This window comes from Peromyscus eremicus, chromosome 18, assembly GCF_949786415.1.
Source record: "Peromyscus eremicus chromosome 18, PerEre_H2_v1, whole genome shotgun sequence".
Classification (NCBI taxonomy): Eukaryota; Metazoa; Chordata; class Mammalia; order Rodentia; family Cricetidae; genus Peromyscus; species Peromyscus eremicus.
This window is the reverse complement of record NC_081434.1, coordinates 7,820,731-7,834,258: the sequence shown is the minus strand read 5'-3', so window position 1 is coordinate 7,834,258 and position 13,528 is coordinate 7,820,731. Positions and strand designations below refer to the sequence as shown.

At 45.3% G+C, this 13,528-nt stretch overlaps 1 protein-coding gene across 1 annotated transcript in view; it reads right to left on the bottom strand.

The window, feature by feature from the left end:
* Positions 1-12,674, bottom strand: part of Srgap1 (SLIT-ROBO Rho GTPase activating protein 1) — a 171,715-nt gene extending 159,041 nt beyond the window's left edge. The window contains exon 1 of the mRNA XM_059245782.1: positions 12,509-12,674. Within this exon, the coding sequence (XP_059101765.1) occupies positions 12,509-12,674 (166 nt within the window). The remainder of the gene's footprint in view (positions 1-12,508) is intronic.
* Between the last annotated feature and the right edge of the window lie 854 nt (positions 12,675-13,528).

The following is a 13,528-nucleotide window of genomic DNA, read 5'->3' as shown; positions in this document are numbered from 1 at the left end:
CTGAGCTGAGCTGAGCTGAGCGAGCGAGCAGTCTGTGGGGCACTTCAAGTCCTGTCCCCTAGACCAGGGCTCTCTGGATGCCAGTAGAGCAGCACACGATGAATACATTCTTCTTCTTTGCTGTGGTTACTCAGGGGGATGGTCCCCAAGGCGGAAGGCGCTGCCCAGACCCAACGAAATCATTCACACGGCGTAGTGATTCCCCTTGTGGGATGGAACTAATAGTTACTAGTTGTCTCAGACCTGCTTGTGAGCATTACAGATAAAGCCAGGGTCACAGACTCGACCCTCTTCAGAGGCCAGATGCTTTGGAGATAAGAGAAACAGGCAGAGTACGAAATCACAAGGGACAGGAATGACTGTGATTTAGTTGGGGGACGTGCCTCATCCAGCCACCAAGCTCTAGGTGATAGCTGGTATGTAAAGGGCTTCGTGCAGTCATATTAGAGGTTTTTTGTTTGTTTGTTTGTTTGTCTGTTTGTTTTATTTTTTGTTACTTTTAATGAGAATCCGCAAGTCTGGAATTTAGGTCGTCTATTACTTTCTGACTTTTAAGTAAACTTATTTGTAACTTAGAGGGACTTAACTTACCTAAAACTTTTCACACTGGTTCCCCTGCACTTAAGACACTCCAAAAGTCTCTACTCAGGCATTTGCTCTCCCTGGTTTGGCTGAAATCCAGATGATGGCTTGAGGGCCCCTTACCGTAACTACTTCTTTGAATATATACCGTTGATGCTAACCCCGATTTGGTACAAACCTATTAACCATCATCACTGACGGAGGCCCCGAGAACATCTGTGGTTCTGGTTAACTTTTCAGTCCTCCCTCTCTGGATGGAAGTGAGAAACAGAAGAATCACAGAGCCTCACATTGACAATTCTTTGACATCTATGGGTCCTAGCTTCTGCCTAGCGGTCAAATTCCCCCGTATCTATACCTGCTTGGAATTCTCCATAGCTCATAGCAACCATCTCTGCCCCACCAGGCAGTTCCTGTCTAGAAAAGTCTCCTGTACTAAAACAAATGCCCATCCACTAGCTCAATAGGACTCACGCTACTTTTTTTTTATGTAAAGATGCACAAGCTACGGCACTGCCCTCCTCCAAGAGCTCAGGGGAAGGATGAAGCGATTATTACATTGGACACCAGACTTCCCAAAGACTATTTTGCATGTACTCAAGATATGGGACAGGGCTAGTGAAATGGCTCAGTGGATAAAGGAGCTTGGCCGCCAAGCCTGATGATCTGAATTCAATCCCTGGGCCCCACATGGTGGAAGGAGAGAACCACCCCTCTCAAGCTGTTCTCTGACCTCCACGTGTGTGCACACATGGTTTACATGTATATAAATATATATATAAATATATATATGACAAAGCTAGCCAACTAGGAAAAGATTAGAACATACGACAACCCTTGAGAAGAAAACGTGCAAGTTCTTACTAGAACAGAAAGGTTGATGGCTATATGGAAGTTATGAGTATGCATGCATGAAACCTCCTCCAGACTGAACCTGACACCCCTAGCCTGAGAACGGAAGCCGGTAAGGAAGGCTGCCATCACACTCCTTACTCACAACACAGAGGCCGGCTGACTCACCCCGTCTTTAGAACTGCACTCAGGTAACACCGACTACTGTCCCTCAACAAACCTCTCCCTGATTGACGCCTGCACACCTTCTTCTCTTAGGCCATCTACCTCAAGTCAAAATGAGCACAAGATAATCAAAATTATCCCCGTTCTTTCTCACGCTCCCAAGTCGCCTCATTAAAAGAGACCCTAGAAGTAAACCCTGGACGTGGGCAGTGGTTTAGATTTATGTGGCGGCTCACAGCTGAGACAATCTAGTTCATCACGAATGTGCTCACAATTCTGTGAAGACCTTTGTTTCCCCAGATGAGCACAAGTGAAGATTCCTCTTACTATAATTGGGATTTTCCTTTGAAAGCACAAGTTTAAAATTCTGAGTCCCACCTTGAGTAATTTAGATAATAACTAATTAAAATGTAATTGAAAACAATTTCATTAAGTTGCTATGAGGATTAAACTGTGTGGTGCATATGAAAAGTTCAAATGCAGAGTGTCACAGAAAAATGTTCAGTAAGGGAACACATTGTTATTAATATTACATTATTATGTCTCTTAGTCCTCAGGCAGCTTCATATATCTCCCAAGGATCCATACTTCTTTGAGTTCTAAAGCATGATCCCAATTTCATTTTGGAATGGTGCTCACACCTATTAAAATGCACTTTTATCTTTCCATCATTCATTTGAACATGCTCATCTGAAAAGACACAACTGTTCACATGGTCTGGTTACCGGCTGTGATTTAGTAAACACATGGCTCTCTTAACTTAAGAATAATCTTACACTGCAGAATCAAAGGGGGCAAACACAAAAAGCAGACAAATATATTAAAAACAGAAAATCATCTTGAAAAAGTACCATTTGGTTTTCTGTCACTTCCTAGAGATTTTTACCTTCCTTTCCCATTTCTTTTGTGCACTGGGGGTTAAACCCAGGCAGGCCCTTGCAAATGCTAGCCAAGTTCTCCACCTCAACCTCATTTCTTTCCAGATATTTATCTAGCTGGGCATGGTGGCATGGCCTATAATCCTAACATTCCAGAGGCAGAGGCAGGAGGTCTGATTCAAGTTCAAGGTCACCTTGGCCTACACAGTAAGCTCTAGGCTAGCCAAGGGGTCACTGTAATACTCTACCTCAAACAAAACAATAGCAAACAAAAAACCAAAAACCACATATGCACACTAACTAATTAACTAAATAAATGAATCTTTAAAAGAAATCGAACCAAATGTTTTTCTAATGTGCAAAGCCCCAGTGAGATCCCATCCATAAGAGTTTCTAGCACCTACTAACTTACTCATATACCATGTTCTCGTGTGGAAGACCTGATGCCACAGAGCTATACTGGTAACATTTCCCAAACACCAGCATCACCATCACTGGTCCCCCCTAAGGATTTCACTCTCAAGCTTCAACAGTCCCCAATATACAGGTCAACAGCTCTACATCGAGGATGAGGAATGCTTTAACAAGTGGACAAAGGCCACAGGACATTAAGAGACAGAAGTCCCTTTCAGTCCATTTCTGCATGGCTCCGAAGCTGGTTATTTTATCCCTAAACCGGCTGAAAGCTAGCAAGATGACACATTCCAAATCTAAAAACAGTTTCAAGGCCTCAATTGAGCCGGTTCCTTGTTTTAGGAGTGAAGTAATATGACTCTCATTATACAGCAGGGTACAGACTCAGGGTCACATGCTGGACAGAGGTACAGTTGAGACTCAAACACGGCAAGATAGATGAGAACATGATCATTTTAATATAGCATTAGCCCTCTGCTAGGAACTGTTAACATTTCAAGTCTACTGGGGGTCAAGTTAAAATACACATGCCCACAAGCTACCCACAAGGAACCACTGGTGAGCTATTTCAGGAGAACAGTGTAAAGAGGAGACCTTGATGTGAGCAGGGACTCAGGCCTCAATGTACACCACAGGGTAGAGGCTTCTGAAGGCCCATCTCTCAGGCTGTGTATGGGAAAGGACACACTCACTGGAGAGCAAGAGCTCTCTAGATGCAATTCCCAGAATTGTCACTAAACACCTGAGTGAGTTAGGGTAAGTACTGAGTCTCTAAGGAACCCAAGTCCCTTTGTCCTTCAAACAGGCATAATAAAATATCCACATGGTAGGACCATGGAAAGGATGAGCGTGTGGAGGATGCACATGGATGCACACAGGAGATTTACATTTTCATTCAAAGTGATAACCACAACAGTCGTGTCTCACTGCACGCTGAACATCAGTGAGTGCAAACAGGCCGGGCACCATCCTACGCTGTAAGAACTCACTCAACCTCTCACGGCTCTTCCGAGGTAGGCGAGGCCTTTCATTATTATCTTGTTTCACAGCTCAGTAAACTGAGGCAAGGGCAGGCTGAGAACTTTCCTGTGGTCACCGGATGAGCAGGTGAAGCTGGCTTCCGAGGTCAGGCATGGTAAAGACAGTGGATGGTTTTGTTTGTTTGTTTTTTTCTCTCCCCGCCCCCCAGCTTCCCCCAACAGGAAACCGAGCTTTCCACAACCCTTAGCTTCCTATTTTTTCAATTCTGACAACATCTGTACCATCCCTGCAGGGACAAATTAATACCAAGACTCAGTCTATTCCCTCAGCAACTTCTGCTGTGAAACAAAGAAAACAGGAAAATAACCTTGGAGCTATTCTCACAAACCTGTTGACGAGGGAAAAAAAAAAAAACACACCAATTTTATCTATTTCTGCAGCGCTATAATTAGATATACCAGGTGACTTCACATGGAAATTCTACGTGGATTTAACAGTAAACTATTTTAAAGAAAGTTCTCATTAAACTTTCCTCCAACAGCCCCCCCCCCATCACACCTCACTCTTATCGAAGGAACAATTGCTAACAAACGTTAAGTTAAAAGAAAAACTTTAGAAGATGACGACTCTGCCATGGAGGTGAAGTTCTCAAGTATGTACTAACATCAATCAAAGCTAACTTTGGGGAGGAAAGGTTCCCTTCCGCCTACAGGTCATAGTACATCACCAAGGGAAGTCAGGGCAAGAACTCCAGGCAGGAATCCGAAGGCAGGAGCTGAATGAAGCAGAGGCCTTGGAGGGGAGCTGCTTACTGCTTGCTCCCTATGGTTTGCTCAGCCTGCTTTCTTATAGAACCTAGGAATACATGCATGCCGACAGCGGACAGCAGCGCCCACACTGGGCTGGAGGCTGGGCCCTTTCGTATCAACCATTAATGAAGACAATGCTCCAGAGACACACCATGGAAGCAATTCCTCAAGTGTGGTCCCTCTCCCAAAGACAAAAAACAAACCAGCATAGGCTTGGAATGAAGTGCTGTGAGGGTGGCGAGGTGGAGAGTCCATCCCTTTGCCTCCTCTGACTGCTAGAGCCTGCTCCCATGGCTGGGCTGGGATTGAATCCGTTCCCACCTGTACCATCACATCCTCACTAAGCCCCCGTACCCCTCTTCTGAAGGCCCACCTGGTGCACCGGCCGCACCTAGATAATCCAGAAAAACCGGCTCATCTCAAGATCTTGAAACTCATCCGAAGGTGACTCATTCTGGCGACCTCGGGCGTGCACGTCCTTAGGGCAAGGCGTTCATTATCAAGCCTACCGCAGGTGATGGAGAACAATGAGGCGACAGAGTTGGGAAGCAGGGCAATGAGAGCTGGAGCTTCACAGAAGGGTTTTCCTGAGTGTCCTGGAGGGGATCTCTTCTCTAGCAGAACGGCACAAAGCAGGGAGCGAAGTCCACTGAAGCAGAGGGCAGAAGCCTAAGACTACAGTTCGCTGCAGCGAACACGGAGAAAGAATCAGATAAACAGCGGGTGGAATTCACGGAGGAATCCTCAGCCCAGAAAGATGCTGGAGGGAGACTAGAGAGAGGGAGACCTTCAATGTTCACCTCCAGAAATGTTTGTGTGGCTTTCCTGTCTGTCAAAAGTCACCTTAAGCCAATTCCATGCATGGGCCAATCATGAGGGCGATTTCTACAACATCAATGATGTGAGAAGTTGGCCCATCATACAGGCATTACGGAAAATGTCTACTAGGTGATCAACAACGTGGACGGAGGTACCAGGGCTGGCCTGCCCTCTGGATGTCTTTGTTTTGTAATCACATCTCCTTAATATCAGAGATCATTAAGGGCTGGGAGTTTTCGAAGGTTTGAAAAGCAAATGGCTTGGAAATTTCAAAGTCAGAAGCTAAATCTGATGGAGTCCTCTGCCTGCACTAGCATGATTAAGCCCAGCTTTGATATCAAAGGCCCAAATTCAAATGCCACCTCTGCATCGTTACTAGCTCTGTGACCCTTAAGGAAACTATTTAACTCTGTGATCACCGGCGTCCTCATCTTTAAAGGAGAGAATATCGATACTATAGAGCAGATGTCAGGGTTTTAAATGACGTCCCATTTCATACCTAATACTGCGTAATCGATAAGGGAAATTATCCCTAACTGAAAACCCTGTTTAGAAGAATCATAACTGGAAAAGCATAGGTTTATTATGAATAAATTTAATAAGGCTAAGTAGTTTAATTAAGAAAAAAGAAACTCACACAATTAGGGGTTTCAAATATGGAAAGAAACAGATCAGCTTCCTCATGAAATAACTGAGTAACCTCCCGACATGGGTCTTTAAATCTGATGCGGGATAGGTGCCAGCTGAGTTGGATTTCTGGAGCTTCTACTCTGGCTATAAATGTTCCACTGGGCTCCACTACAAAGGAACAGAGTAAAACTCACCCCAAGTTTAATCATCTGTCCTGGCATCCAGAGCAAAACCAAAAAAAAAAAAAAACAAAAAAAAAACAAACAAACAAAAAAACCCCACAGGAGTCCTCAGCTTACAAACAAACTATATCCCTGAAGGAATATACGTGTTGCAAACTGGATTTGGGAAATTGAAATTTAATTTCCTAATGATAAGTACCAAAATGCATTTCTCTGGAAAAGGTGAATGACTTTTTTTGGGGAGCCAGCCACAGGATTGGTATAGATGGTATTTGGTTTCTTGGCAAAGGTGCAATCAAGCAGATTGTAGCACATGGAATCCTGGATCTTGGTAGGGTCATGTGATTGACATTGAGACGCAATCCCCAGCTTCTGTAACAAAGCATCCTGCCCTATAACTGACAGCTTGGAAGACATTCTAACTCACGCATGGTGTGTTTAGCTGTACCTTCCTGGACCAAGACACTAGAGATATCAGTCATCCAACCTTGCCCGATGCTTTGGGTGAACGAGACAAACACATGAATGGTCAGACCATTCAGACCACAGGGAAAGAACGGGAAAAGCTCAGGTTTGAACATGAGACTACTAAATATCAGTGTGATGCCACGGCGGCCTAGGGGGAGGTGTGGTGCAGACATTTAAGGACACACAGAATCCATAGCTGTCCTTTTAAAGCAGCATCTAGAAAAAACAGGCCAACAGTTTGAGGTACCGGTGCCTGAAGGAACGCAGTTTGGACAATCGGCCTTCTCCTGGCAAACTCTCATTACCAAAGGACAGCAAATTAGGTACTAATCTTCACTGTCCACACCCAGCTTTTTTTGACAGCATCTTCCGGATGCACCTTCACCTTATTAAACACATGGCGAGGCTGCCCGTAAAGTCCAGCCATTCAACAAGGATATCCATCATAGTTAATGGCCGCTGTGAAAGCCTGTCTGAACCGCCTAAGGGATAATTTTGTAATTAGGAGCAAGCGTGGGATGGCCTTCCAGTGCGGAGGCGCTCGTTCCCCAGGTCTTCTGGGGAATGAGGGGAGGATTCACACCAGACAGCTAAACACATCTGTGGAGGGAGGTGGCACACTACACACGAGGCATGCAGAGATTCGGCACCCCCACCCCACGGTTACTGAGAAGGAATCTAGAAGCCACAACAATACCACGGGGTGCCATGCTAGTTCCTAGGAGCTGACACAGCTTAACCCACTAAGAATGTCCTGAACTATGTTAGTAAGACTCTGGAAAACAATAATATAACTCTGTGCCGTATATCCCAGTGCCATTCGGGCACAAACTCAGAGCCAGAGGAGCCTCACACTTCAAAGATTTCAAATAGGTCCTCAGAGAATGTGTCTCTGAGACCGCCATCCCATTACTGGGGACACTGAGCATCCTCGGGTCTGGGTGACATCTAACCTTTGTCTTCCTCTTGCTCTTTCACACTGGCTGGCCATTGCATTTGTTATCACCCAAGTCCTGCTGCCCAATGAGGCACAGAGGATACCAGTGCAATTCTGAGCAAGAAATCATTTCAGGAGAGGTCTGGTTTTTTTTTTAAACATCATTTATATCATTCAAGATTAAATCATAAGGGGGTGGGGGGTGGGGAGCCAGTCTTCCCAGAATAAAATTGGTGAGAGGAAAAAGAACACACGAAGAAGCCGGCAGGCGAGTAACAAAGAAGCAGATGGGTGCTCCAGGCCTGTCTCTCTCCGCCAGTATGTTTTATCTCGCACCCTTATGTTCACTGACAGATCCCATATGGTTTTCCTTTTACTGTATGGAGTTGGGGATGGGGTTAGGGCAGGAACAGACACGCACTCACTTTCTGTCTCTAAAAGTTGCTTCAGATGCCGAGACTCTGGGAGCTAGGGAGAACAGACACCTAAGTCAAAGGGAGCTCCCACCAGGCCGTGATGTGCTCCAGGGTGGTGGTAGTGTGGGGGGTGAGTCTTCCTGTCCTCTCTGCCGGTTCAGGTACTTCATGAGGTCCTATCGTAGGCACAGCTGTGGCTCTGGGGTCCAGCTGTGGGCATATGCCAGAGGCCTGACCATGAGCAACAGATCCGCAAAGTGTGTTTGCAGAGGGTTTAGCATATATGAGATCACCGACGCCATCAATGGCCAATGACTTCACTCGGACCAGCTAACTGATGATAAAGACACAAACCCATCCATGGGTCAATAACCTCCATGATAACTGGATCTGGTAAAGCATTGGGCCTTCAAATCTTTGCAGCAGCAAAACTCGTCAGAACTAAAAAGTGAAAATAATTCAACCGTCTACCAACTAACAAATATTCAAAATGCTGAATATCTATTCAATACGATAATGTTTGAGAATTAGGAAATGGTACACACCATGTCATGACTGGAGCTTGGAACCATGCCTAAATAGAGAAAAGAGACACAAGAGGACAAACAGAATTTCACTTGTGTCTATTATCTTTAAGGGCGGAAAGTGAAAGAATGGGAGGTTAGGCCTGGAGGGGGAGAGAGAGAAGAGTAAGGGCTGATGGGTGAGGACTTCTAAAGGTGGCAGTACTGACATGGTCTACATCCGTGGGGATGGCTGCACAACTCTGAATATATTAAAAAAATACTACATTTTTTGTGACTCTTTATGAGTACATATTAATCCTATAAAAACATGAACATTTTTAATGGTTAGAAACATATCCCCAAGGCCCATGTGTTAAAGGTTTGGTGGCCATTCAGTGGAGATATTTATTAGGACCTAGTGGGAAGAAGTCAGATCACTGTGAATGTGCCAGGGCGGCAGGCAGGCAGGCAAGCATAGCACCGGAGCAGTAGCTGAGGGCTTTACATCCTGATCCACAAGCACAAGGCAGAGGGACACTGGGTCTGGCATATCCTTTTGAAACCTCAAAGTCCATCCCCTAGTGACACATCTCCTCCAACAAAGCCACACCTCCTAGTCCTTCTTAAGCAGGCCACCACCTGGGAATCAAACACTCAAATATATGAGCCCATGAGGGCCATGCTCATTCACACAACCACAAATACTGTCTCCCTATGACTTATCCACCTTCTTGGATCTCTGGAAGACCTATGTTGAAGCTGCAGTTGGTAGACGTCAATAAGCATGTGACCTCTACCTGAAGTCTGAGCTCAAGGAAGATGTGCACTCTCCATCATCCACACTCCCTGTCATCTGTCTGCCCTCCCCGTCATCTGTCTGCCCTCCCCGTCCGTCATCTGTCTGCCCTCCCCGTCCGTCATCTGTCTGCCCTCCCCGTCCGTCATCCGTCGGCCCTCCCCGTCTCCCCGTCCGTCATCCGTCGACCCTCCCCGTCCGTCATCCGTCGACCCTCCCCGTCCGTCATCCGTCGACCCTCCCCGTCATCTGTCGGCCCTCCCCGTCATCTGTCGGCCCTCCCCGTCCGTCATCCGTCGACCCTCCCCGTCCGTCATCCGTCGACCCTCCCCGTCCGTCATCCGTCGACCCTCCCCGTCATCTGTCGGCCCTCCCCGTCATCTGTCGGCCCTCCCCGTCCGTCATCCGTCGGCCCTCCCCGTCATCTGTCTGTCTTCCCTGTCATCCGCACTCCCCATCATCTGTCTGCCTTCCACACTGGGCACAGCATTTGACACATTTCAGATTGGCACACTGTGCTTCTGCTCTTCATGGATGATGTATAACCCTCAATAACCAGAAACCTATCATGCCGCACGGCAGAGTATGGAATCCTGAGTGACTAACCCGAAAGAGTAAAAGATTTCAATGTTAGGTTGTTTCTTAGAAACTCTGGTTTTAGACATGGTAAATTTTAATTTCAAGGACTGGCAACATTTAGTTTAAAAACAAAACAGCATTCTAGGGAACTCCTACTAGCAACCAAACTAATCTTAACCCTTGTATCTTGTCTGTGTGTCATATTACTAAGTATGCCTTTGAGGTTCGCATAATGCCTACTGAATAGCGTGTGGTGAACAAAAATTGCTGAATACACAAATTCATAATGAAAACTGGATTTCAGCTTGATCAACATTAGCCATTCCTATGGGGGTTTTTGTTTTGAATACACATATTCTTTATATACTTCATTAGAGAGTCAGCCAACTGTTTGTACTTATCAAAGCAGGAAAATGTCCTTCTTGAGACCTTGTTCCCTAGGGGTCACCATAAATACACAGGCCACAGTGACCCTTACAAACAGAAGAGCACCATGCTGGTCTACTGTAAACCTGTACTTTCTAGGCAAGAAGCCATGGAGGGTCCCACCCCATCACCTAAGACAACGGTTACTCTGACCATCCTCTATTCCAGACACATCAACAGGCCAGGGGTGCTCTGATCTCAGAGCCTTGGTGTTGGCCATTCCCAGGACATTTCCATAGCTTACTGTCTTCCTCCTTAACATTTCAGATCAAACTTTGCCTACTCAATAACACCATGGGTGGAGGGGGTAGTAGTCTATTTTGTTTGTTGTTGTTTTCTCCCAGAGCCTAGAACACTGCCTGCCACATAGTAGGCATGCATTCAATATTTGCCTAATACATTTTTATGAAGAATGTCAATCACTGAGGCATTCTGTTATCTGAGAGAGACAGTTCTAGTGTATTTCCTAGTCTATAATTAAACACCACTATCAAAATCTCAGAGCTTGGGATAGATGAATGGGTGGTTCAGCAGATGAGTGACGTCTGCTCTTGAAGAGGACCTGAGTCTGACCCCCAGTACCCTTATTAGGTAGCACACAAGTATCTGTAACTTTAGCTCCAGGGGATCCAACATCTCCGGTCTCTTGGACACCGGCACTCAGATGCACATATACCTATACAGATACACATACATACACATAATTAAAAATAAAAATAGAATCTCTAGAAACCACTTAAAAATGTACAGAGTGTCACACACGTTTGTGTGATTTTCATACCACCTTTAGGGGTTTCCCTCTCTTACAACCAAAGCTGCCTAAGAGGATTCATCACTATGTGTTATGCAAATAGGCCAGACAGACATCAATGACTGGCCCATGTGGCGCAACCAAGCAGCTCATTCACAACAAATCCTGAAGCACATGGCCACCACCGGATGAGGCCTCTGTGAAGAGACCCAGCACATCTGCCTTCTCCAGAGAGAACTCGCGGTTTGGTTCTCTTAGTTCATAATCTCTGAGGGAGATGATTCACGGCCAACATTGTGTATCTTCCATTGACTTTAAATGAACGGGTGCAGGCATCAGAGTCGCTGAACCAAAGCATCTGCTATTGTTCTAAGAATTTCTTCCTGATCCCAAACTCAAATCCACAGTTTGTTAATTTAATTCAAATATAGCTGAGGTTTAGGCATTTCTTTAAAAAATTCTTCAAAAGGAAAAAAAAAGCCAATAGAAAACAACTTCACATGACTCAACGTAACAGCTGAAGGAAAAGCCAACACTCGGCACTCCTGGCCTAACTTCTCACCAGAAGATCTTGTGTTGCAACTCAATGTGCTTCCCTCAAGTCTCATTTTTATTTATTCAATGAGGCAGAGACTTGTAACAGGTCTGAGAATTGAGTCTAATTAAGTCTATAAGAACAGCCATATAACTGGGCCTAGTGGCACACACCTGTAATTTCTGTACTCCAAAGCTGAGGCAGGGGAATCAGGAATTCAAGGTCACATAGCAAGACCTTGTTTCAAAAAAAGAGAAGAGAAGGCAGGAAGGCAGGAAGGACACACCACAAAGAGCACGTGAGGGAGGAGGGTTCATTTATTTGGTTTAACCACTGCCTGATGGGATGCAACCAAAGACCATGTTGTACGGTATAAGCTTTTTCTTTCTCCGTGTGTGTGTGTGTGTGTGTGTGTGTGTGTGTGTGTGTGTGTGTATGCACACGCGCCCATTACTATGCTCCGAGGACAGAAGAAGGCATCAGATCCCCTGGAGATGGAGTTACAGAGGTGGTTGCCAGCCACCTGACATGGGTGCTGGGAAGTGAACTTGGGCCCTCTGTAAAAGCAACAAGGGCTTGTCATCTTGGTTCCCTCTCTGCAGCAAAAAAGCATTTTTTTAATTTAAAAAAAAAGGAAAAGGAAGAAAAGGTATGACTATTTGCTGACACTTCATATATCCCATCCACTTATTCTTTCTTTACTTGTTTGCTCTTTTTTTTATGGTATTGGAGATTAAAGCCCAGGTCTCTTGTCTCCTAGGTAAGTGGATTAACTGCCTTACTCTTAAAATGATCTCGAAGGCAGTTTCTGCCCACATTTAAGACGTGAAAACACCCTGCTTCCATGAGAAGACGCAACTTGTTCAAGTCCCGCACGCTTAGAAGCACCATGGCTGGAGCTCCAACTGGACCCACAGCACTCCGGATCACCCCGTCAGATCCCGTCATCTCCACGAACCCTGGACACTGCTGTGAAAACTGTAACAAGAAAGAGGGTGGGGAATCCCACCAAAACTGGCCAAGAGCCCAAGAAATGGACTCTGAAATCTGTTTTATTAGATGTGAATAAGCCTGTGCCCTTTTCCCCCCTGGACAGTGAAAATTTCATTTTTTGAAAAACAATTTTGGCGCTACTCAGAAACCCCACCATGTTGAAGAAAATAGGAAAACTGTTTTCTCTAAGATTCTGTAAGAAACATTCCTATGGACAGATATGAAGGCGTGTGTGTTGGCAGGACAATGTGTCTGCCATATAGGAAAAACAATTAGTAAAATGTCTTACAGAGCAAAAAAAAAAAAAAAATGTTGATAATTTCAAGGAAACATGGTATCTTCAGGCCAGGGATATAGCTCAGCGGTGGAGCCTCGGCTAAGCAGGTATGAGGCCCGGGTTCAACACTCGGCACCACTTCTCATATCCCATTTATATATTTATATAATTACATGTGAACTACTACCATAGATTCGTACATTATCGAGGCTGTTTGCTATAGCTTAGGGCTTAGCGGGAAGCCAAAGATGGCATCCTCCGTACACCCACGCTGTCCCTGGTCTCATCACCTCTGGAAACGCTAACAGAAGACCAGCTCTGAGCTATCTTACAGCGTCTGTCAGATGACAGAGACAGCGACGAATCTTTGGGTTCCCTTTTACTTAAGAGTTTATATGTTTCCGCATGAATCACGGACTTTCCATTCATTGAGAAACGAAGTGAGAAACCTGTGCAAAGACAACAGAGTAGAACTTCACAGATCTTTGCTTTTTTTTTTTTTTTTTCCTATTCTCTGTGTGGAAAAAAACAA